The sequence below is a fragment of the Oreochromis niloticus genome, linkage group LG1, assembly GCF_001858045.2.
Source record: "Oreochromis niloticus isolate F11D_XX linkage group LG1, O_niloticus_UMD_NMBU, whole genome shotgun sequence".
In the NCBI taxonomy this organism is placed as follows: domain Eukaryota; kingdom Metazoa; phylum Chordata; class Actinopteri; order Cichliformes; family Cichlidae; genus Oreochromis; species Oreochromis niloticus.
Genome location: NC_031965.2, coordinates 8,620,093 through 8,646,043, shown reverse-complemented (window position 1 = coordinate 8,646,043; position 25,951 = coordinate 8,620,093). Strand labels below are relative to the sequence as shown.

General features: G+C 38.9%; 1 protein-coding gene across 6 annotated transcripts in view; it reads right to left on the bottom strand.

The window, feature by feature from the left end:
• The window catches only part of LOC100705731 (troponin T, fast skeletal muscle isoforms-like), a 28,620-nt gene extending 9,370 nt beyond the window's left edge, over nt 1–19,250 (bottom strand). The window contains exons 1-8 of one of the 6 annotated variants that reach the window (XM_003459917.5): nt 19,085–19,250; nt 15,089–15,128; nt 14,952–14,965; nt 14,355–14,363; nt 12,710–12,838; nt 9,062–9,079; nt 8,760–8,780; nt 7,549–7,567 (exon numbers count right to left, since the gene is read on the bottom strand). In XM_003459917.5, the coding sequence (XP_003459965.1) occupies nt 7,549–7,567; nt 8,760–8,780; nt 9,062–9,079; nt 12,710–12,838; nt 14,355–14,363; nt 14,952–14,965; nt 15,089–15,108 (230 nt within the window). In that variant the 5' untranslated portion in view covers nt 15,109–15,128; nt 19,085–19,250. The remainder of the gene's footprint in view (nt 1–7,548; nt 7,568–8,759; nt 8,781–9,061; nt 9,080–12,709; nt 12,839–14,354; nt 14,364–14,951; nt 14,966–15,088; nt 15,129–19,084) is intronic. The other 5 variants (XM_005465724.4, XM_005465723.4, XM_005465726.4 and 2 more) reach the window with 5 other exon arrangements.
• Between the last annotated feature and the right edge of the window lie 6,701 nt (nt 19,251–25,951).

The following is a 25,951-nucleotide window of genomic DNA, read 5'->3' as shown; positions in this document are numbered from 1 at the left end:
GTAAGTGCTGATTACAGCAGGTGCAGCCAATTTAGCTGACCTAGATATACCAAGCCCAGACTCTTAACAGCCCCTGTACACTTTGCTCTCTGTGTGTGTGTGTGTGAGTATCAATATTTCTCCCATGTTAAAGTATTACTCCTCCATAATAGTATTTGTGCTAAATCAAAGTACTTCTACTACATCTTAGTACTTCTGCTCAATCATAGTATTTCTGCTAAATCATAGTATTTTTGCCAAATCATGGTGTTTGTGCCAAATCATGGTTTTGGGGCAAAACCATAATATTTATTTTATGTTATAGTATTACTACTAAGTGGAGGAATGTGTGTTATGTTATAGTATATTTGCTGAATATAGTATATCTGCCAAATCATAGTATTTATCCCAAATCATAGTATTTCTGCCATATCATCGTATTTGTGCCAAATCATGGTATTTTTTTGCCCAAATCATGATATTTGTGCCAAATCATGTTATTTTTGTCCAATTAAAATTTCTCTTATGTTATAGTATTACTACTAAGTCGTAGAATTTTTGTTATGTTATAGTATATCTGCTGATTATAGTATATGTGCCAAATCATAGTATTTATAGCAAATCATAATATTTGTGCCCAAATATAGTATTTCTGCCAATTTTTAGTATTTGTGCAAAAACATAGCATGTCTGCAAAATCATAGTATATCTGTTGTGTTATAGTATTACTACTAAGGCATAGTATTTCTACGAAATCATAGTATTCCTTCAAAATCATAGTATTACTGCAATTTCATAGTATTTGAGCGAGATCGTAGTATTTGTGCAAAAACATACTATGTCTGCAAAATCACATTATAACTGCTATGTTATAGTATTAGTACTAAGGCGTAGTATTTCTACCAAATCATAGTATTCCTTCAAAATCATAGTATTACTGCAGTTTCATAGTATTTGAGCAAAATCGTAGTATTTGTGCAAAAACATACTATGTCTGCAAAATCACATTATAACTGCTATGTTATAGTATTACTACTAAGGCATAGTATTTCTACCTAATCATAGTATTCCTTCAAAATCATAGTATTACTCTAATTTTGTAGTATTTGAGCGAAATTGTAGAATTGGTGCAAAAACATATGTCTGTTAAATCACAGTATATCTGTTATGTCATAGTATTACTACTAAGGCATAGTATTTCTGCCTAATCATGGTATTCCTTCAAAATCATAGTATTACTGCAATTTCATAGTATTTGAGCAAAATCGTAGTATATGTGCAAAAACATACTATGTCTGCAAAATAACAGTATATCTGTTATGTTAAAGTATTACTACTAAGTCACAATATTTCTGCCAATTCGTAGTATTTGTACTAAATCATGGTACTTGTGCCAAATCATAGTATTTTTTGCAAATCATACTATTCGAACCAAAACATAATAGTATTTGTACAAAATCATAGTATTTCTTCTAAATCATAGTATTTCAATCAAATCTCAGTAGTTGTGCTGAAACGCAGTATTATTGCCAAATCATAGTATTTGTACTGAAACATGGTATTTGTGCCAATAAGAGTATTTGTACTAAATCATAGTACTTGTGCCAAATCATAGTATTTCTGCCACATTGTGCTAGTTGTGCAAAAACATAGACTGTCTGAAAAATCATAGTATATCTATTATGTTATAGTATTACTACTAAGTCGTAGACTCTCTATTTTGTTATAGTATCTCTGCTGAATACAGTATATGTGCCAAATCATAGTATTTCTAGCAAATCATAGTATTTGTGCTAAAACATAGTATTTCTGCCATATTATAGTATTTGTGTAAAATCAGAATGTTTTGTAACTCCAAAAAACGGCGTTTTTCGCCTCTCACTGCGATCTATTTCCTGACTGTTCATGTCTCTATTTTTCAGAGACCTTTCCAGGTGGCGCAATCAGTAATGACACGGCTCTGCAGCTCAAAGGTTGTGGGTTCAATCCCACCTTGTTCAACATCTTTTTGTTCACTACAAATTCCATACACTATCACAGACCACTAATTCATATTCATCGTTTATTACATTTCTGCAAACTTTTTAGCAGCCTGATGAAGCAGACAGAAGCAGTACCTCTGATTGGTGAATTAGAGCAGAACCAGGTTGTTCTGCCTCTTTTCAGCAGAAATTCTGCTGATTCACCTCTTATCAGCGCAACATTCTGCTTCTTTGCCTCTTTTCTGCAGAAATTCTGCTGATTCACCTCTTTTCTGCAAAATTTTCAGCCTTTTCACTTCTTCTCAGCACAATTCTCAGCAGCTTCTGCTCATTTAGCAAAATTGTCAGTTTCTCAATCTCTTGTTTTTGTGAGAATGAGTTTGGTTCAGTGAGATGAGCAACTACCTGGAGACAAGACGGGCCATGTTCAAATTTTGTTCTGACTCTTTTCAGCAGAAATTCTGCTGATTTGCCTCTTTTCTGAGCCTTTTTACCACTTTTCAGCACAAATCCCAGCTTTTTCAGCTGTTTTCACCAAAAACCTCTTTTCAGCAGAATTCTGCTTATTCACCTTTTCTGCAAAATTTTCAGCCTTTTCACCTCTTATTAGCACAAATCTCAGCTGTTTTCAGAAAAAACCTCTTTTGAGCAGAAATTCTGCTGATTCATCTCTTTTCAGCGCAACTTTTTGCATCTTTACCTCTTTTCAGCAGAAATTCTGCTGATTCACCTCTTTTGAGCAGAAATTCTGCTGATTTACCTCTGTTTTGCAGAATTTTTAGCCTTTTCACCTCTTATCAGCACAATTCTCAGCAGCTTCTGCTCATTTCAGCAAAATTGTCAGTCTCTCCACCTCTTCTTTGCGAGAACGAGTTTAGCTCAGTGAGATGAGTAGCCACCTGTAGACTAAGAGGGCCAGGTTCAAATCCTGCTTACGGCAAAATTTCTTTTCACCACTTTTCAGCAAAAATTTCTCCGTCTTTACCCCTTTTCAGTAGAATTTTTGGCTTTTCACCACTATTCAGCAAAGATTTGTGCTTCTTCACCTGTTTTCAGCAGAATTTTCAGTTCTTCACCTCCACACAATTTTTTGCAACTTTTCATCTTTTTCAGCAGACAGCTTAAGGCATCCACACAGCATTTTCGCAGGAAATGCAAATTTTTCTAGTTATTCTTCTAGTTGCTCCGTTCTTTGCCGATTAACTACTCCCTCAGTATTCAGCCGATTTTCACCGTTCAAACTCTAAAAAATTCTGCTCTTCCTGCTAACGACTGCTATGACTTTTGGTGCTCATAACTTCTATACTTTTTGAGATATTGAATATTTTTTGCAATATTTTTGCCCATTGAAATGAATGGAACACATTATCAATGTGGTCACTTATTTCTGCTCGCCGGGCTGAGCTGTGTTTTAGCTCGGTGAGATGAGCAGCCGTTCTAAGACTGGGAGGCCCAGGTTCAAATCCCACTTATGGCAACAATTTATTCAGTTCACAGTTAAACTTTTTTTTAACTGTTTTCAACACAAATTTGAGCATCTTCACCCCCTTTCAGCAAAATTTTCAGTTTTTTCTGCTGTTTTCAGAGCAAAAATCCTCTTTTCAGCAGAAATTCTGCTCATTCACCTCTTTTCAGCACAATGTTCTGCTTCTTTCTGTCTTTTCTGCAGAAATACTGCTCGTTCTTCACCCCTTTTCAGCAGAATTGTGAGTTTTTTCACCCCTTTTCAGCACAAATCCCATCTTTTTCAGGTGTTTTCAGTAGAAAGCTCTTTTCAGCAGAAATTCTGCTGATTCACCTCTTTTCAGTGCATCTTTCTTTCCTTCTTTTCAGCCGAAATTCTGCTGATTCACCTCTTTTCTGCAAAATTTTCAGCCTTTTCTCCTCTTATCAGCAAAATTCTCAGCAGCTTCTGCTCATTTTAGCAGAATTGTCCGTCTCTCCACCTCTTCTTTTTGAGAGTGACTTTGGCTCAGTGAGATGACTAGCTTCTTTGAGACTAGGAGGGCCAGGTTCAAATCCTGCTCATAGCAACATTTTCTTTTTTTTTTTTTTTTACACAAAAGTACCCACCCTGATGAAGCAGACAGAGGCAATACCTCTGATTGGTGGACTGAAATTGAGCAGATCCAGGTTGTTCTGCCTCTTTTCAGTAGAAAGTTTAGCGTTTTCACCTCTTATCAGCACAAATCTGCTGTTTCACCTCTACTGCAAAATTTTCAGCCTTTTCACCTCTTATCAGCACAATTCTCAGCAGGTTCTGCTAATTTCAGCATAATTGTGAGTCTGTCCACCTTTTCTTTGTGAGAATGAGTTTGGCTCAGTGAGATGAGTAGATGCCTTGAGTCCAGGAGGGCCAGGTTCGAATCCTGGTCAGAGTGACATTTTCTTTTTCACCACCGTGCAACTTTTCATCTTTTTCAGCTTTTCAGCAGACAGCTTCAGCGTTAAGGCATCCACACAGCATTTTCGCAGGAAATGCAAATTTTTCTAGTTATTATGTGTGCCTATGCCAAGAGGCACACATATTACTATTCCTCGGATTTATTATGTGTGCCTATGCCAAGAGGCACACATATTACTATTCCTCGGATTTATTATTATGTGTGCCTATGCCAAGAGGCACACATATTACTATTCCTCGGATTTATTATTATTATGTGTGCCTATGCCAAGAGGCACATATATTACTATTCCTCGGATTTATTATTATTATTCTCCAGTTTCCGCCTGAAATTTTGCAGCGAATCTCGCCCCGCAGTTTTGAGACAAGCTTCATATATGTTACCTCATTTTGTGCGGCCGGATCTGGAATGGTGTGCTATGACTTTTGGTGTTTATGAATTTTATAGTTTTTTAAATATTAATATTTTAGTGAAAATTTTCCCGCGCTCCTCTGCCGAACAGTTTTGACATTAGGGTTACATATGTTAGATCATTTTGTGCGGCTGGAGCTGGACTATTATGTCATGACTTTTGGTGTTTATGACTTTTATAGTTTTTTAAATATTAATATTTTAGTGCAAATTTAGGCCAATTCATCTTTTGGCGCCAAATAAACAGACTTCATTTGTGGTGTGTTGGCGCCATCTTTTGGTCCCATTGAAACAAATTTCAAACTTCATTTGTGGTGTGTTGGCTCTCTCTAGTGGTATGCCGGGAGTGGTACAGCCTGTCTACCCTTATTTGGATACCGTAATGATGACAATATCAATGGCGCGCACAGCCTCGCTGCTTTCAGGAACCATTGGAGGTTTTAAGGTTGCGCGAACCATTGAATAGTTACGGTAAACACAATGGCTTCTATGCTTGGTGGAAAACTCCATATCCCACAATTCATAGCACACGTCTGCCGAGTTAAACAATGGCGGCCACCACTTCGTTTTATATGTCTTTTATTAGTGTTTCTAGGTCACAAAATAAACTTTTAAGATATTTTCAGGCGAGAATGTAGGTGTGTAAACTTCAAATATCTGCTTGTTTTATCAAGACATCCCATATTAGCGACAGTGCTCTGACGACCTCAGTCCTGCCTGACAGCTAGCCGGCTACCTAGCTAGCTGCCGCACTTGGCTGCAAATGGACAGCGAGGGGACTCTCTCTCTCCTTTCACCTCCCCGGTCTCTCGCAAATGCTCGCACAGAATTGGAGTTACAGCTGGATGTGGAAAAAATAACTGAGTTGTTTGGTGGTGTTATAATGCGGAGCTACAACAGTGGGCAGCTATCCACCAGTGTATGACAGAAAGGACATGCCGCGACCACCGATCGACTGGTGTTTGCTAACGCGGAGGTCAATCGTGGATCAGGGAAAGCGAAGGCAGGAGCGTGAGGTGAACTGAATTTCAGGTAAGAAGTTATGACCTGCACTCTATTTGGGTCAGATATAAACCGAGTTTAGGTGTAGTTTATTTAGCAGCAGTTCTCTTATGTGTTGCTGATAGCCAGCTAGCTAGCTAGCGCCGCTAGCATAGTTAGCTAGCGCCGCTAGCGACCCTTCGTGAAAAAGCACCCAGGCTTGGCTTATATTGAGGCGGGTGAAACTCGTGTCAGCACCCGGTTGCTCGCCGACAGTATGTGTTTTAGCTGGACTTATTTTTCGTTTATATGGGCCGATGATGCTGGAAACCGAAGGCAGGAGCGTGAGGTGAACTGAATTTCAGGTAAGAAGTTATGAACTGCACTCTATTTGGGTCAGATATAAACCGAGTTTAGGTGTAATTTATTTTCGTTGACCTTTTACAATCGTACTGCCACGGGAGTTTATATACAGCTGTGTGCGCACTAAGTTACTGACGTTGGACTTTATTTTATTCATTAGGGTTAGTTCATAGAGTTGCCATGCTGTACAAACGGAATCGTCCCACATTCAGAGAAAACATTATGATTTATTCTGTCGTTACGAAGCCTCCCCTGTCATTCTCTCGCGTGTTGAAACGTCAATCATGAAACTGATCAATGATCGGCTGTTCGCTCTTATTTATTGCGCTAAACAACAGCAGCACGTTTAAGCTTGATCAGCTGTTGTTAGAATTCATTTGCTTTTAATTTCTAGTATCAGCTGATGTTTGCTGGAGCATGAAGATGAAATCAGGAGATGTCCTTACTGAATCATCAGAGCTAAACTGGTGATGGAGAAACAGGTTTACACTTTAGGTGACATGAATGAGTTGAAGGGAAGTTATGAGTTGTTTCTGAGAGACAAAGACCAAGCTCCTTTTTTGTGTAGCTGACAGCTGGTAACAGTGCAGGGGCGGATCTAGCAAAGCTTTTACTGGGGGGGGGGGGGGGGGGGGGGGGGGGCAGCTAGGGCATTAACAGAGAAAGGTGGACACAAAGATATACTTTTCTTTCTTACTCTCATATAAAATATTTAGCTTTTATTAAATAGTTATCTGAATCTCACAACCAAAGTTTGTATAATAATACACAAGATTGGCTGTAGACCATTGTTCATAATTCAGAACACTGTGTAAAAATAACAAAAAACAAAAAGTGAATGCAAAAGTGCATAAATATTTATTTTATGTGTTTGATGTGTGTGGCAGGGCGTGGTCTGCAGTGCCGCTGCAGGGGAGGTGGACCCACCTGAGCGGCACCTGCAATCACGCCTCTCGGGCGTAGTCTGTGCTCTCTCGGCTGTTTTTTGGGTGTGTGTCGGGCTGTGAGTTGAAAAGCTACAGCCGGCTGTTTGGGTACACCAACCATGTGTGAAAAGTGGTCCATAACGTAATGCTTCAAAGCGTGTTCATGCAAACATTGTCGGATCTGCCGTGGTACAATGGGACTTCTGCTCATGAACCTGTGTGCACAGCGTCTGCAAATCGGCGCTATACGAAGTAACTTCATCTTTACACAAAACTGTAAGCTGTTATCTGTGAAGCGTGAGCGGTGTTTGTTTTTACCATAGTTCATGGTGGAGAATGGCTGCTCTGCTGAGTTTTGCTCTCTGTAGCTGTATGAATGGCAAACTACACTGATTACCAGCGGCATAGGCACACATAAAATTTCTTCTGAAATTTTCCCTTTCTAGTTTATAGTATATAAATGTACAGATGCTAGCTATGCAAACAACAGTGCATACTTACTTAAACTTTGGCTTCTCTTCTGGGTTTTTGGCACAGAAAGAAAAACAAAAACACAACAGGGACAGGAGAGAGATTGAAATATTAGAAACATAAATGTAGATAGAGTGTAGTGTGTAAAGTGCTGCTGGTTAATTAGGGAAGAAGATCCAAGTGGACAAGCTGAGTTATTTCTGAGGCTGCAGGTTGTTTCACACCTCCAGTAGATCTTTGTATAAGAGTGAGTTTTAATTGTCCAGTACTTTCAATTAACAGTGACCCAATTACTGTGCATTAGCTTCTGATTTAAGTAGCCTAAATTGTGGGAAATTTACACAGTGAGTCCATATGTAGCTGCTAAGAGTAAAGGCTAGAAACTGTGGATGAAGAGATATTCGATAACAAATAAATTACAATTTTGCCATTTATGCATTATGTAAGATTATGTAAGAAAGAATTAGGATTAGTAGTAAAATATTTTACAGTCCCCTTATATTTCTGAGGTTTTTATAACCCCCCAAAAAGTACGAATTCTGACTTTTGTTTTTCAGAATATAGAATTATTTTTTTCTTTTTCTCAGTGGTCCTGATCCTATACAGATTATATTGTGGGCTCCATAGATTACTATTTTAACATAAAGCCAAGCTACATTTTTCTTAGCTAATAAAAAATGAATGGCAGTTATGCAGTTATCTACAGTATGATCAAATCTGTATTGCTTATGTGACATCAATATTTATTTTTAAAAGCATCACAGAGTGTCACAGCTTATATTATATCCCACAGGCCTAAACAAAGAAACAAGAATGTTGATTTGATGTAGCATTTGCTGGTAAGCCTATCAGTGCACAGGAACGAGGCCACTGTAGTGTGTTACCTTAATTTTCTGTTATTTTTTGTGTATTAGTGTGTAAATCAAAACAATATGATTTGAAAAACGCAAATCAGGATCAGTATGGGGTGTCATAAATCAACACGTAGAAACCTTTTATAGTTAAATTTTCTGAACATACAGTACATCAGTACACACTTGTCACAATGAGGGACTTTGTGTTTGTAACTGTTACTGTTAATCTTTTTTTTGTGGTAAAGACATAACTGGGATTGGGAAGTGTGTGATTAGCATTTTATTTTCTTGCAGGAACCTATTATAAAAAAATAAAATAGAGATGGACAACATGGGGAGGGAAAAATCAGGCAAAGCAACATGGACTCAGCAGGAAATGCAAACTACCATCTTGATCTCCCTCCTCCCCTGGCAGGACACAATCATGCAAAAAAGAGAAGAAGCACAGATGAGTGGTGCAGCCCGTAACCATGACTCAGTATTAATGAATCCTTCAACCCGTTCCTCCAGGTCACATTGGTCACCTGATGCACAGACTAAACCGAATTGATTAATTCTGCCTTTCTCTTCAAGAGAGATCAGAAAAACAATTATACATGTGTGAAAGGTGTAAAAACAAGTCCCTAGCCAACAGGAGAACAGAGAACAGGTTCAATGAGAAGAACAGAGAAGAATTCAATTCTACATACCTTCTTCTTCATAGGCCTCTGCATGCAGCAAGCGTCCAAAGCAAGAGCAGAACAGAAACCATTAGTGACTGGGCAGCCTGTTCCTGTCCTCTTTATGATGCACAGCTTATAAAGCACATTTACAATATTGGGGTGTTTATATTCATACTGTAGGCAGCAGCAGCCACTGTATAAGTCCCATTTCATGCCATGCATTCATTCTGGATTAACGTCGCAAGCAGCTGTTGTTTTAAGTTTTATTTTGATAGGGAGCTGCATTTTTCTGACTGCATATAAAATGTTGGATATGGAATGTTTATGTTAACTGATTTTTAAGAAAAGCTTTCAACACTAAAGAAATAAATAGTTATTATTTGGAAACCTTTGTAAATCTGTCTGAGAATGATTGCATTTGGTTATGCAGACACTGAGAAAGTTGCATATTCAGTCTATGGAATACCAGAAGGTTGATACAACTGCTTGAAAATGGTTAATTTGAAAGTTGCCATATTATTTTTACTCAACTGTGCCTGGGCCATGAAGCTGAACCAAAAATTATTTAATTGAAGCAGTACAGCAAGAGTTCATTAGCTCAACAATAGTACACCGAAGCAAGGGACTTCTGCAGTGACTCTGTAATGAAAGATTCTAAATGGATTCGAGGACTTGACAATATTTTTTTGCACCATAACACCCCAATGTAAATGCTACAGAGCAATTTGCTGGTCTCACGCTTCATATACACACAGAAAAAAAGAAAGCTAAACACGGATTGAAGAAAGGTAAAGAAATTGCAAATTGCTTTTACATGGCTGAAATTACCCATCATCCTTTATGACTTAGTCCTACAGAGTGACACGAGTTTGCCAAAATGCAAAACACTGGAGATGGTTATAAAAACAAAATGAGACACTAAGTGGACAGAAGACCATGGATGACAAAGGGCAACCAATTCATGTAAAAGCAGCAAATGTTCTTGTCCTCTCTTTCAAGATTTATATGCACAGCTCATATTCCAAACACACAGCAATATTGCTTAACCAGGACAAAAAAAATGGTTTTACTTTGTCTCTTCTTACACTGATGATGATGCAATGATAACTGGAAATTTTAGAGAGCAAAATCTACATGTTTGCTGCAGTGCATTCCCAAAAGCAGTATCTACAACAAAAGGCCCTTTAGCATATGTCACTCGAACAAGACTAAAGTGGAAAATGTATGGATACTGTAAATGACAGTATTCATTAACTCAAGATTTTTCAGTTTGCCAATGCAACTTTTGTTGTTCTGTTTTTGAATGATAACATTTTGTAAAGTACATGACTGTGACCAGTATCTCATAGTGATATGTTACCTAGATTATAAGAAATCTTATAATCTAAGGATAGCACCAGAAAAGCACCAATAAACTACACCTAAACTTGAATTGCTGATACTGTCTGGGAACCTGCCAAGAACTAAAACATATTCTGACCCTTTGTGTTTTCACCTCAGTCTAAACCCTGCAAAGTTTAGGCAAGTCTGTATACCAATCAAATGTATCAAAAACTGTGTCAGTGTTCCTGTGAAGGCAGTGTGGCTATTGGTCCAAAAATTGAAAGGGATCCAGCGTGGCAACCAATAAAATAATTGTGAAAATAATTTAAGTGTGGGTATAACATAGGTATAAAACCTCCTGGCTTTCATATGAAAGCCTACTAGCTATTTTAACTAATACAACTACTATAAGATACTGAAACTGCACTTTATGACCTCTGCATAAACCTTTATGTTAAATTCAACATGTTTAAATGTATACACATGTTTATATTTAAGAAAACAAAAGAGTCAAACACATCTCACATTTGGAGGATCTACTGTTACTAGCTATGTTGTGGCTAATTTGACAATGAGTAACTAGACAGTGGGTAAACTTGGGTAAGCTAATTCTGGTTTTCTAAAGATTTAAAACCTGTTCTGCATTAAAAACATCCATTAATTTGATCTAGGTATCTTCAGACCCACTTATTTTCAAATAGGGCAGTTATGAAGAGAAGGCAACACCAGTGGAAAGGGCTAAATGGAAGCTAAAGTGGAACTAGATTAGTCAACTGCAAAAATATCGAACCCAACAAGGCACCTGAGTCTTTAATCATCTGATTAAAGGTGAAGTGTGGTTTGTTAGTCTTGTCTTGACTTAACTGAGATCATGTCATGAACTCGCTGTGTGGAGGCAGATGAGGACCCAAACGCAAAACTCACGGAGACAGGAACTGAACTCAAAATCACTGCTTTATTGCAGGCCTTACAACGAAACAGAACTAAACTGGGAATGCTAACAGAAGACCGAGGGAACACAGAGAGACACACAGGTTCGGGGAGGAGACATTGACGAAGCGACACTGAACTGAGAGAGACATGCACATAAATACACAGAGGGTTAACGAGGGAAGTGGGGACACACGGGGAACACAGCTGACACAGATAATCGTAACAAGACATGGCAAGAGAAACGCGACACTGACGGGAGACTGTCAAAGTAAAACAGGAAGTACAGAGGTGCAGACAGGAGGAGAGAGAGACAGGAGAGCACGGGGAAAGCACAGGCATAGCGGGCTGGGGAGACATGGAATGAAACACAAGGAGGGGAAACGAGGGCTCACAGATACACAGAGGAGCACACAGGGGGTAACCAAAATAAGGGACATCTTAACAGGGCAACCTAGAAACCCAGGCATAAATAAAGAACAAAACCCAAAACACAAAAACTAAGAATGCTGGGCCAACATGGCCCAGGATCATGACAGATCAATGCTCCAGAGTATGTAAAAAGCACATATGTAATCTGGAGATGAGATATTATCAGTTTGTTCTGAAGGAATTTGAAATGTCTGCATGAAAACAAAAAACAAAAAAACAAAAAAAACCTTTAGGATGATTGGTGTTTCTGCTTTACAGTGTAAAAATAAACTGCATATTTACTTTGCAAATAATGAGTTAAGAACAACTTACAGAGCTTTCAGAATTCATACCACAAATTCTAGCTGGTGCATAATAATCCACAAGTGCAAATAGTCCACTGGACCTGAATCGAGCAGAACAATTAACTCCATTAAAATGTTCTATGAGTTAAACTGTCAGATCATGTCGGTATTGTATCTACAGTCATGCACGCCCAAACAAATCTTTGAACCAACGGTGTGCAGTAAACTCTGTTCAAGATGGTAACAAAAGTTGTTTTTCCGTATGAAAGAAATGATATGTTATAAAGATAACAATATTCCAAAGGTATTGCAGAAATAATTTTTTTGACGTTTTAGTTATGTGTTATGTGTTTCATCCTGTCTTCCTCCCATCACCCACATCTGGTCATGGCAGATGGCCGCTCCTCCTCCCTGTGTTTGAGGTTTCTTCTTATTAAAAGGGAGTTTTTCTTTCCCACAGTCACCAAGTGGTTGCTTAAAGGGGTTGTTTGATTGGTGGGGTTTGCTCTGTATTGTTGAATCAATAAAATTGAACTGAATATTTCCAAATATAAAATCAAAAACTTTAGTTATAGTGTTTGTCCTTTTGACTGTCAGGCAGGATATTATTTGCAGTGTGTGGATGGTTACAGGACTGACTGTCCTATGGTTTAAAGTGCTGGATGTCCTGCAGAAAAAAGGTGAAGGGACTGCCCATGCCACATACCTTCCTCCTCATGAACCACCTGCTGCACCACCTCTGGCTCTGGTTCTGGTTCAGGCTCTACCTCTGCTTCTGCTTCTACCTGGGCCTCCGCCTCAGGGGCTACTTCTACTTCTACTACCTCCTCCTGGGCTACGGGCACACAGCATGCACCAAACCACCGGGGAGAGGGAGGATGTCGGAAAAGGCCGTTAATGAAGACCATAGACATGACAGAGCCATTAGAAACCAAAAGTGAGAGAGTACTTTAGTTACACAGAGGATAGTTGAGCGAACAAGGAACAGTGCTGCTGGAGAACAAAGAGAGGGAGAGAAACAGATGATGATGAAAAATAGTCAGTTGACCTTTCACACAGAAGCCATATCGAACTGTTGATGTATAAATCTACCTGAAGAACAAACATTCTGGCTCACAAAGATCATTTTAGGTTATCAATGTAAAAACCTATAAGCTATCAGATGATAACTGAGCTCACGTTTAGAACACCATGTTTTGCAATCTAATATTGACAAAATGTAAGATATTAATGAATTTTTTCTATTCTGACATTTGTGAAATATTTTTAAAGACACTGTCATGGCATTTTCAAAAACAAGAAAAACTGGTGTTTTACACTAGTTTTACATTATAGTTCCAATATTGTAGATTATTATGACATTATCAATGTTAATGATAACACCCCTTTAGTTTTATTAAGGAACAATTTAAGCTAGTCTACACATGCTAATATACCTGAGCATGATAAACCCTACAAACATGTTTACTGCCTACAAAATGTTTCACAAATGTATTGTAGGGAAACTATGATCAATGAAAATAATGTTAGCCTAACTTAATGAAATGTTTATTAAGTTAAGATAACATTGCTAAACTAGTTTTTAGCTCTATCTTGTTAGTTAGCTAAAAACTAACCCGTCCAAAAGCTTTTAACCGATATCATAACATCCTATTATTAAATATCCCTTTGAGCTCCAACCAATTTGCTTGTGATATTTGGATTAATAATTAAGCATTATGATGTTCATCCAAGCAGTTTGCTACATCAGCTGTTCAAAAAATAGCTGTTGTGTGAACTAGGTCAATGACGAAGGTACTGACATTAACAGATGACCATGTAAACAAGTCACATGTCGAGAAAAATGTAGACAGCCTGATGCTAAAAAACATTTTTTTCTTCCATGTGAGTAAAAACTTCATTCTGCCAGAGAAGTCACCCTTAACTTGGAAGTATTTGATTGAGAGTTAGATGTTAGTTATGCTGCAGCAACAAAATAAAGATAAATAAAAATGGATTAATGAATGAATGAATAAATGAATAAATTAATGATATGCTGTATTTATATTCCAAATACTTCCAGATTATAAGGTTTTTTTTCTTCTACACTGTACATACATGAGAGAAGGTTCAGATGAAGTAGCACTGTCACCCCAAATATTTCTAATATAACTAGAATAAAAAGTGGAAGGTTAATTTTGCAGATCCTAAATCCTGTTGGAATCCTAATTTCATCTATGCAGATGTTAGTATATAGTAATTTCACAGCTGGTGTCAACATCAAACACTTCAAATTAAGGGTGAAACAAACAGCGCAAAAATTAGTACAGTGGATAAAGGTCGTGATGTCTGGCCGATTCAGTTGTCTTTACCTTCCTCTTCTTCAGTTATTGAAAAAAAATATGGGACATCAGAAACAAACAACATTGTGTCATTTCATAATCACATTTAAATTTGAATTTAATCAAGAATCAGTCATAGGAGAAATGTTTAATTTGTATTTTAAATGGCAAAATGCAATATAATAAAGGTTTATGACATTATTCCCAATGTAGCTTGGGACAAAAGGAAAGCAAGTGTCTCTGTGAAATCTATTTTCACTTTCAAGTTCAGTATCTATGTGACAGGTGAAAACTAAAAGTAGAATATTTTATTAATCTTGTAACTCAAATATTTTGCTGTTTTCTATAAAATGTATTTATTCAGTGTGTACAGTATACCAATGGATATAACAGAGGAATGTACACAAATCAAGCATCGAGGCCCTAAAATGAGATTTCACCTCATCCGAAAGACTTCAAACAAAACAGTGCACTTACACTGGTAGCACACCTGCTAGGTTTGAAGTAGATCAGATGATCACTTAAGTAAAGTAAGTGAAAAACAGACAAACATACCGGCATACATACAGAGACTCCATGATTTATTAGCTAGATGAGAATGAACCAAACTGTGTGGTTGTTACTTACCCTCAATATTGTCCCTGAAATATAAAAAACACATCTTTCAAATATCAAACGAAATCTCTTTTATGATATAGAGAGAGTTTCAAAAAAAGGAAAAAAGCATGAGGCCACTGCATGAGTCATTATTGGTGGGCACTTACACTTCCTCAGTGTCAGACATGGTGACAGCAGACTTTACACCTGAGGAGAAAGACAAAGAGCCTGGTGAGGTACAGCAGTAGGATTGTGCCAGTACAACAAAAGTAAAGCTGGGATTCAATTCATGGGAACCTGAGAAAACAAGCAAAAATGTATATTTTACTTTCCATGTAAATTTTGTTCCTATTCAGGAACTATGGAAATACATCTCTGCATTTGCAGTGACATAGAGTTTGAGAATAACTGAGGTTATTCACTATTTTTGGAATTATTCTATCTAATCTGTGACAGTTGTTCCTGTGCCTGTTTATGAGATGAAGAGCAGTCACATATTGTATCTGTCCTCACTGAAGCACTTCCACACCTAATCCAGGGCTGTTTACTCAGCTGTTTGGAAGGTGTTATCCTCTTTGCAAGTTTGTGTTGACATGTGAGAATTCAGTCCGCAAACACAGAAGATTGTCATCAGCGCTTATTATATAAGCCAACCAAGCCATGGGGTGGGGTGTTGGAACTCCAAGCCAGTGTACTCCTAGTGTCTGTCCCAAGCCTGGATAAATTGCTTCCAGAGGGTTGCATCTGGAAGGGTATCCAGCATACAATGTTGGCCAAATCAAATCCATGGATCATGAAGAATGAGATCTCCATGCTGGAATTGGTTTCCAGATAAACAATGACTGGTTCTGGTGCTATTGGGAAACAGGGTGCCAGTGGAAAGTTTGCTACTTTTGGCTGAAGACAAATGAAGAGGAAAGGGGAGAGTTATGCTTGGAAGCAGCAAGAGAGAAGAAAAAGCAGGAGCGGCAAGGTGAGAGGGACTTCAAACGTAGACTATGACTGGTAAAGGGAGAGAGCTGCCTGATATGATGGAGACAAGTAAGGTAGATATATTGTGTGTGTTAGGAAGGGAAGTAAGGGCAAGAGCAATCAAAGGGGATTCACGTTCTGCTATGGTTTAAATAGGAAGAGAAATGAAGAAGAAGACGAGTTTAAGCATTGTGGAGGGGAAAAGCATCAGACAAGATCACAAGTTTGAAGGTGGAAATCGAAGGTGTGACATGGAATATAAATGTGCGTATACACCACACATTGGATGTCAATTAAAAGAGAAAGAGGAATTTGAAATGAGATGAAATAAGTGTAAAGACATGTATGAGGACGGAGACAGAGTTGTGAGGTTTGTGGTAGGAGTGATATCAGAGTTCTGGTCTCAGCCCCTTTTTAGGACCAGGTTTAAGAGAGTCTGGAAAGAAGAGGAATGAAAGATACAAGATAGAATACATGTGTGTGAATGAAAGAGAGAGAGATGGGCAGAAAGGTGAAAATGCAAGGAGCAGAGATAATGAAGGTAGATGAGTTAAATACCTGGGGTCAACCATCCAATGCACAAGAAATAAAGGAAAGGTCCCCTAAGTGAGACCTGTGTGATGCAGGGTTTAAACACGATGTAACTAACAGAAAGACAGGAGGCCAAGCTGGAGGTGGCAGATTTGAAGTTGTTAAGGTTTTCATTAGGAAAGACCAGAATGGACACGATTAGAAATCAATACATCAGAGGTACAATTCAAGTTAATGGTTTGTAGATCTCTAAACTCCTGCTAGGCAGGACAAAAAGAGGAACACCTCAGATAAAATTTGTGGATGCAGTTTAAGACCACATGCAGAGTGTCGGTGTGACAGAAGAGGACGAAAAGTAGTCAGATGATCTACTGTACCGACCCCTAAAAGAAGTAGCCAAAAGAAGAAGATGCTTGTAATATGAGCCATCTTTAGCTTAAAGATCATTAAGTGCTTGTTTTGACCTGTCTAGGATGTACGACACCTATGACAGCTGGGATAGGCTCCAGCCCCCACATGAGCCTACTGTAATATATTAGACACTACACATTAGCTCACTAAAAAGAGAGCAGTAAATCATCACAGTTTCACTTCACTTTTGAAGCCCCATTTCTGGATTGTTTTTAAAACGAGCAATAACCCGAGTCAGTTGATTTTACATTATAACAATCAGAAACTCTAAAATGGCAAAGGGTGTATATGCATCTTAAACCTATCCACTTAAATCCACAGGCTAGATATTTATTTTATTCTCCTGAGCTATGAGGACATAAAAAAATTAACTTCACCTCCTCTGCAGAGATAGAGCAGAGGCAGAAATCCTTTAGCAGCTGGACAAATTGAATAAAAGTGAGTGCATTATAGTGAAAATGTCAAGTATGACAAATCAGTGATTTAATATAGGATGCTAAAAAAAAGGACTAAACAACTTCAAGCAAATGTCTTTAACAAATGTGTTTATGTGCTTTAAGAGTTCAAAAAGCATGACAAACAAAATTTAATGAACCCCACTGCGAAAACCTTCTTTTAGGCCCTTTTGCAATGCTGAGGTCCGAACAACTTTCCCATGGTTAAACGGATAAGGGGAAGCTCTGCTGGAGGACTGCTACCTCTCTACATAGTCTATATTCAACTATATCATATTTGATATATAAAAAGTGTCTTTGGATGACTCTTTCACACTTAGTGTGGGCACAGCTGCAGAGGACCCAGAGGATTAGCTCTGGATCATATTTCTACCCATCAGCTGAGGAACAGTGTCCAAATAGCTGCTTTAATCCCTCGACTCAGTCCAGCAGGAGGATCCTATCCAGTTAAACAGCCAATCACCAGCCACCTCCGACAAATGAGCTCTTTGATCGACTTACAGCTGACAGCGGTCTCACCTCTGTGTGTCCAGCATTCATACAGCACATACCTACATTTCAGCGCTCTGTATATTTAGTGGATGGCGACTTCATTTCTTCAGTATGAGAACACTGAATGCTGAGAAGTCTTTCTGAGTCTTTCTGAAACTAAAACTTGGTGCTGAAACTGAAAGACTGATATAACAGGTGAGACGGCGAAGGAAAGTCACATCCTGAGCTAATCATACTCAGATTTAGATTGAAATGCCAACTTGAGAGGAATATATAGACACATCACATCAGTCTGGGTGAAAGAAAACTATAGGTGGAAGATCAAACCTCTGTGTCTCTGAGATGTAACACTTGTTTGCAGCGCTTCTAAGAGTACAAAAAAGAATGTATGATATGGCATAATGACAATGATATAAGATTAAAGAGTTACCAAGGCGAAATGCTTGATTAAATGCAGAAATCTAACAATAAGCATCTTCTCATCTACAGCCTGAAACACAATGCTAAACTGGTGTACATGTGAGCATCTCTTCAACAATCTTAATGTGTACCTTAACATTTGTGTGAATATGTAAAAGGAATCAGTGAAAATAAAAATAAATACCTCCTTGATGGTATGAGGCTCAGAGAATCTGCATATCTTTGTGGTTAGACCCCCTGATAAGCTCTAGGCTTATGTCCATTGCTCATTTGAAAGCATCTCCAAACCACCATCATAGTATTATCCTGGAGTTACATTCATATCAGACATTTCAGAAGTACTAACTTCACATCTGAAGCCATGGTTCATCTCGATTGCAGCAGGTATGTTATTTGGAAATGACTGTAAATGTGAAATAGATTAAATACCTAAACTTCCAAATCACAGGTTCCTTCGTGTCTTCACGGTATGCAGTTTCTCGTACAACAAGCTGCTTAAACGTACTAAGTACAGCTGTCAGATTGCTTGAATGCATTTCTCCTTCATTACAAATGATGATCAGCTTTAGAAAGTGCATAAATTTTGTTTCCAGCTTTCATTTTACACAGAAACATTTTTAAGTGAAGTTCCCAATTAAAGTAGCCCAAAAAATGGGACTCCAGCTCTTGACATGGACCATCCCAAACATAAAGTACACATGCAGTGAACATGTCTATGTCCAAACGCTACTATCTGGTGTTTGTGACCCTGAGGCTTCCTTCTCCTTCTCCGCAAATGTAACAAAACCAAAACCTCCAAAGCAGATTTAAAAGAGCAAACAAAATCTCAGAAACCATCTTCAAATGTGAATCCAGGCTCTCGAGTGTCTCTTGTCGTCTTACCTCAGAGAAGAAGAGAAACTCCTCAGACGATGGAAATGAAGGTCTGTAAGGAACTGCAGGCTCCGCTCAGAGAATAAGTCCTTGTGTTATAGTATGTGATACTTGAGCCCATCAGGCCCTTATTGGCTGTGGGATGAGAACGAGGTGTGTGTGTGTGTAGCATATATGTTTATGTGTGGAGAAGGTGGGGAGAAGGTGGGGGGCCTGCAGCTATGACCCTGGAGAAGGAGATGGGTGAAATACTGTGGATGGAAGAGGAGGGCTCAGGTTTTGGAAAGGAGCAGCTGAGAAGCTTCTGTTGCTAAATTTACAGTGATAGAAGGCTGAGCATGGGGGTTACACATAAGCTTGGCATCCAGACAATGGTGAGAAAGTGTGTGTCTATGTGAGTGTACGCGCCAGCCGCTTCATCAGCCAGTCAGTAAAACAGCCAGTCAGAGTGAAAGAACAATAATAGAAGCGGGCTGCACACTGAATGCCCGTTGACAATCTGTCAGTTTTCTGTGATTTAAGGAACAATAAAAAAGACAATACCATGTCCTGTAGAACAAGCCTTTAATAAAACTAATAAACCTTCGAAACACAGTTCATCAAATAGATTCAACAGTCAAGATTTAAGGCATTGTTGCCTGTTTTTGATAGTCATGGTAGTCGTGTTACTCCAGTCGTACAAACAAAAACATACCATTACATAAGGGTGGTTTTCTGTGGGGGCGTGGTGAACCATGGATGGATAAAGAGAATTGGATAGTTAGCCACTGCACTGTGCCTTGCTGCCAGTGTTTCCAACAGCTCACTGGTGCTATAACAGTAAAAAAAAAAAAAAAACCCCAACAACTATTAACTCTAAGTCTTTTATTTTCATCTATCCATTTTCTTCCACTTGTCCAGTTCAGGGTCACAGGGGGGATGGAGCCTATACCAGCTGTCACAGAGCTGTACCTCATCAGTCTAACACACAGAGACAGACAACCATTCATGGCTTATTTAAAATTCACTAAGTAACCAAACATGCATGTCTTTGGACTGTGGGAGGAAGCCAGATTACTCAGAGAGAATTCACGCAGGCACGGGTAGAGCATTTGCAAACCCCACACAGAAAAGTCTCAGGCGGCTGGTGGATTCAAACCCAGGACCTCCTCACTTTGAGGTGACAGTGCTGTCCTGCCTCACTACTGTGCCTCTCCTAGAAATATGAGCAAATTATTCATCTGGCTTTCTACTCTTCATATTGTAATTTTTTTTTTCAAGCAGGACTATGAGTGTTAGAAATTTATTTGCCACTCAGGCTGAATAAATTATACAAAATGTACTTAATTTTGACTATTTGAATTTTACTTTTACTCTATCAGTCATCTGTACTGTACTTTGCCAGTATGCTTGTTTCACTGAAAAATATGGACATGATTTTTCTTCAGTTGGTATCCCCAAAACTGTTAATGTCCGTCTGTTTTCTACTCTAGATCCAGTCTGACACAGAGACTCCCAGACCACCTCCTCTGGCTCTTCTGGGGGGACATTCCAAAGCCAGATATGCTCATAATGTCAGCATGTCCTGGGTCTTCCCCGACCAGTTGAACAAGCTCAAAACATATCACCTAGGAACCATCCTAGTAGGATGCCTGATACCATTTAGTTGTTTTGGGCCTTTTTGTCAATCCCTAATCACATAGCGCAGTGCAGAGTAAACAGGAAAGCAGTGAAAGAAAGAAAGCAAGCAAGCAGGGAAAGATATGTAGCAAAGGGGAACCCAGTCGGAGTCAAACCTGGGCCAAAACGTTTAAACTTTGTGGCATATGGTCGCTTGCTCACACTTTGAACTAAACTGGCACCCCCGTGATCTTATTCTTTTAGCCAACACCCTTGTTTAGGGATGCTCAAACTGTAGATTGCCAGCTTCACCTTCAAGCAACAGCTCATGCCCATCTTGGAGTGGGGTATTTATCCTTTTCTGCTAAGCTACAGACTTGGAGGTGCTAATTCTCATTCTAGTCATGTCCCTGTTGGCAGAGGACATTGCTTGAACAGACACCAAAAACAGAGATGAGATCCTGAAACCACCAAATCTGTAAGTCTCCGGCCCTTGGCTGTGCAGGGTGTCACTGCTGTCACTGTTGGTGTCATGTTAAAGTTTATATGATAAATTTAGTAGCTTTCGAACTGTTGCTTTGTCAAATGTTACTTAAACCAGTAATTCTGTAGCATTAATGTATATGAGGCCCTGAAACCAAACAAAATGTGAAATGTAATACGAAAACCTTTTTTTAAAAAAAAAAAAAGTTTTTATGGGACTGCAGACTTGTCCAGGGTGTACCCCACCTCTCACCCTACGGCAGCTAGGACAATTTCTTTTACTCTTGTTCTTGTCCTTCTTTATTTCATTTCAGGGGTCTGCCTCTACCTATCTAACTTATTTGTATCATCCACTTCTGTCACACCAACCTTCTACATGTCTTTTTGCATTCATATAAAATTTCAATTTAGCATAAACAGGAACAAACAAGCTAATCATCACTAACTGACCATGAGAGTGAGAAACAGGTACATTGTGGAGTAACTAAAAAGCAATAGGGGCATTATTTATGCTTGAATGATTCATAGGACATTGTTAAGTGGTTTATGAAACAAACAAACAAATCAAGGAGTGGACTGAAAATGAATGAAAAAGCAGCTGATGTCCAAAGAAAACTTTGAAAGAAATTCAGAACGCCTGAAAAACTATTTTTTAAAAATAGAAATAGGAAAGAAAAAATAAATAAGAAAAAAAACCATGGTTTAAATGGACTCATTGAATTTATCTTACCACTTATCCTGTACACAGTGTGCTGCCCGATTAGCTGCTTCTCAAGATATTAATAAATCCTGTTAGGATTCATTACGGCGTCCAAGGAAGAAAGCCCTAATCCACACTGACAAATATAAATACACGAGTATCAGCAGAGTAATGAAGAGAAGTCTTACCATACCATACCACCTTTATTTATAAAGCACTTTAAAATAAAACCAGGGTTCACAAAGTTCTGTGCATATATAAACAGAAAATAACATCAAATATGTTAAAAATAGGGAATTAGAAAAAATAGAAATAATAGAGTCAACTTCTTAAAAAGTGCCAAAGGCCTCAGCAAATAAATATGTTTTAAGAAGAGTTTTAAACTCGGAAAAAGAAAAGGCCTGCCTAACATGCAAGGGCAGGTCATTCCAAATCTTTGGAGCAGCTACAGCAAAAGCACAGTCACCTCTAAATTTACGCCTGGTTTTTGGCACCTTAAGGAGCTGCTGATTGGCGGACCCAAGGCAGCGGTCAGATGTATATTGCTGTAGTACCTCAGAAAGGTACAGGTAGCCACTGGAGTGAAATTAAAATGGGCGTAATGTGCTCAGACATTTTTGTTCTAATTAAAAGATGTGCTGCAGCATTTTGCACAAACTGAAGATGCCTAATGGATGCTTTACTAACCCCACAATAAAGTGCGTTACATTAATCCAGCTCAAATGTAACAAAGCCATGGATTACCGTCTCAAAAAGGTATTTTGGCTAACTGCCTCAAATGAAAAAAGCTAGTTCTTACAACAGTTCTGACCTGGCTTTCAAGTTTAGGATCCATTTTAACTCCCAGATTAGCAATGACCAGTTTAACATAATGTGCCAAGGAACCAAATCCATAGTAGTGGTCTCAGAAGTGCCACCAAAAACCATCACTTCTGTTTTTTGCTCATTAAAATGTAAAAAGTTCAAAGCCATCTAGGCCTTTATTTCATCAAGACATCTGAACAGGGAGTCTACTGAGAAACCATTTATCTTTTTAAGAAGGATATAAATCTGGGAGTCATTGGCATAACAATGGAAAGAAATCTCATGTTTCCTGAAAATAGAGCCAAGGGGTAGCAGGTATAGGGAGAAAACAAGGGGGCCTAAAACTGAACCCTGAGGGACGCCACACTGAAGAGAAGCAGCGAAAGATACAAACTCACCAAGTTTCACAGAGAAAGTTCACTCTGCTAATAATAATAATGAAAGTGTTTTTATTGAGTTTTCAGAAAGCCTATCATTCATACAGAAAAGCTCGAACTCAAGTCCTACAACACAGTGTAAGACAAAACTATACCCAGACAGAGAAAAGAGAGAGAAAAAAAAAGGGGGGGGGAAAGGCTGCCAGACCTTAAAGAATTTCTTGGTGTTGCTCTGTATAGTAAATCTGAGATGTTCTAATTTGAGGTGTGCCATCACCTCTTCCACCCAGCGTTTATGGGATGGCGGTGTTGCCTTTATCCAGTTAAATAGAATCAGTCTCCTAGCCAACAATGAGGTGAATGCTATTGCCTTCCTCTGAGAGGCTGTTAGTTGAGTTTCCCTCGGTGCCACACCAAAGATGGCTGTCAGAGGCATTGGTTCCATATCTTTATTATAAATGAATGAGAATGTTCTAAAGATGTTAGCCCAAAAGTCTTTCAGCCTGGAACAAGACCAGAACATGTGGCATAAGTTGGCTGGCACCTGTTTACATCTGGGGCAGGTCGGATCGGCCCCCTGGTACATTCTTGCCAGTTTCTCCCTTGACAAGTGGAGTCTGTGTAACACCTTGAACTGTATCAATCCGTGTCTTACACATACAGAAGCAGAGTGTACTAGATCTACTGCCCCTCCCCAGTCAACCTCTGAAATGTCCAGCCCCAATTCTTCCTCCCATTTCCTTCTTACATTGTCCAGGGAGGGGGAAGCCACATTCTGAATATTTGCATATAGCGTGGAGATTGTCCCCTTAGCAGTCGGATCTGTGTCCATCAGCTCGTCTATCCATCCGCTTTGTGGAAGCTCGAGGGAGGGGCTGAATGACTTTTTCACAAAGTCCCGAACCTGGAAATATCTAAAGTAATTAGTCTTGGAGGAGATTCCATAGTCCTTTTCCAGTTGAGCAGCAGACATAAAAGTACCATTTTTAAAAAGATGTTTGACACATTCCACCCCAGCTCTATGCCATTCCCTAAAGGCTGTTCCCCCGAGGGCTGGGGAAAACAAGTGATTTCCATAGATGGGAGCAGATAGGAGGGTGTTTCTGTTTTTAAAATGTGATCTGAATTGAGTCCAAATTTTCAAAGAATTAGATACCACCGGGTTGTTTGTGTAAAGATGTTTGCTCAAGGGTAGAGGAGCGCAGACCAGGGAGCGCAGGGACACTGGGCTAGAGACATACCTTTCCATATGAACCCATATTGGGGTTTCATCCTCATCTAACTCTTTGACCCAAAATAACAACTTATGTATATTAGCAGCAAAATAATAGTGCATATAGTTCGGCAGAGCCAGGCCTCCCTCTTCTTTCTGTCTCTCAAGAAACTCTCTTCTTATCCTGGGGACTGTTTTTTTCCAAATAAAGGCAGACGTACATTTATTCAATTCCTTAAAAAATGATTTAGGAATGAAAATTGGTATCGTCTGAAATAAATAGAGGAACCGTGGCATTATATTCATTTTAACAGAATTTATCTTCCCTGCTAATGATAAGGGGAGCGATGCCCACCTTTCCATATCTAATTTTGCTTTGTCCAGTGTAACTTTAAAGTTATTGTCCAGTAAATTTTTATATTTACTAGTTACATTAACACCTAAATATGTGAATTTATCCTTATGTATTGCAAAGGGATAGGCCCGGAAAGAAAGTTTCCTCGCCTGTTTATTAATGGGGAAAAGAACAGTTTTGTCTAAATTAATTTTATAGCCCGACACCCTCCCAAAATCTTTGATAATACCAAGGGCCACCGGGATACTAATGGCAGGGTTTGACAGGAAAAGGAGGAGATCGTCAGCATATAAGGACAGCCTATGGTTTTGTGTCCCCCTTTGTATCCCTACCAATTCAGCAGCCTGTCTCAGCATTATCGCAAGGGGTTCAATTGCCACATCAAAGAGCAGGGGTGACAAAGGGCACCCCTGTCTTGTTCCCCAGAATAGAAAGAAGGGTTCAGATATGATATTATTTGTTCTCACTATAGCCTGGGGGCTCGAATAAATTATTTTAATCCACGAGCAAAATGTTGGACCAAAGCCGAATCTCTCGAGGGCCGTAAATAGATAGTAATACTCTATTCTATCGAAGGCTTTGTGGGCATCTAGGGATATCACAATCTCTGGCATAATGTTATCTTCAGCAGTATATACTACATTGAACAGACGGCGGAGATTGCTGGAGAGTTGTCTACCTCCAACAAACCCTGTCTGATCAGGATGTATTATCTTACTTATAACAAGCTCAATTCTAGCTGCCAGTACTTTGGTCAGTATTTTATAATCACATCCAAGTAAACTTACTGGGCGATATGACTCACATTTAAGTGGGTCCTTATTCTTCTTAAGGAGTACAGAGATCAAGGCCTGTGACATTGTTTGGGGCAGAGCTTTTTTATCAAGAACTTCCTTAAATACTCTGCAAAGCAAGGGTATCAGTTTGGGAGCGAATGTTCTATAAAACTCACTTGGGTACCCATCAGGGCCCGGCGCTTTTCCTGTCTTCATACTCCGAATTGCTTTGTCTATCTCCGTGGCAGATATGGGTCCCTCTAACCTATCTCTATCTGCTGCCTCTAGTGGTGGTATTTCAAGGTTTTCAAAAAAATTCTTCACTCGGTCACTATCATTTATTTCTGAGGTATACAAGTCCTCATAAAAAGATTTAAATTGATTGTTAATACCCTTCTGATCTATAATTTTATTACCCACATTATCTCCTATCTCTACTATCATACCAGCAGCTGCTGATTGTTTCAGCTGGTAGCTCAGGAGTTTACCGGTGCGCTCACCATGCTCATAGAGATCTTGTCTTGACCTAAGATATGAATCCTCCTCACGCTGACTTGTCAGGATGTCAT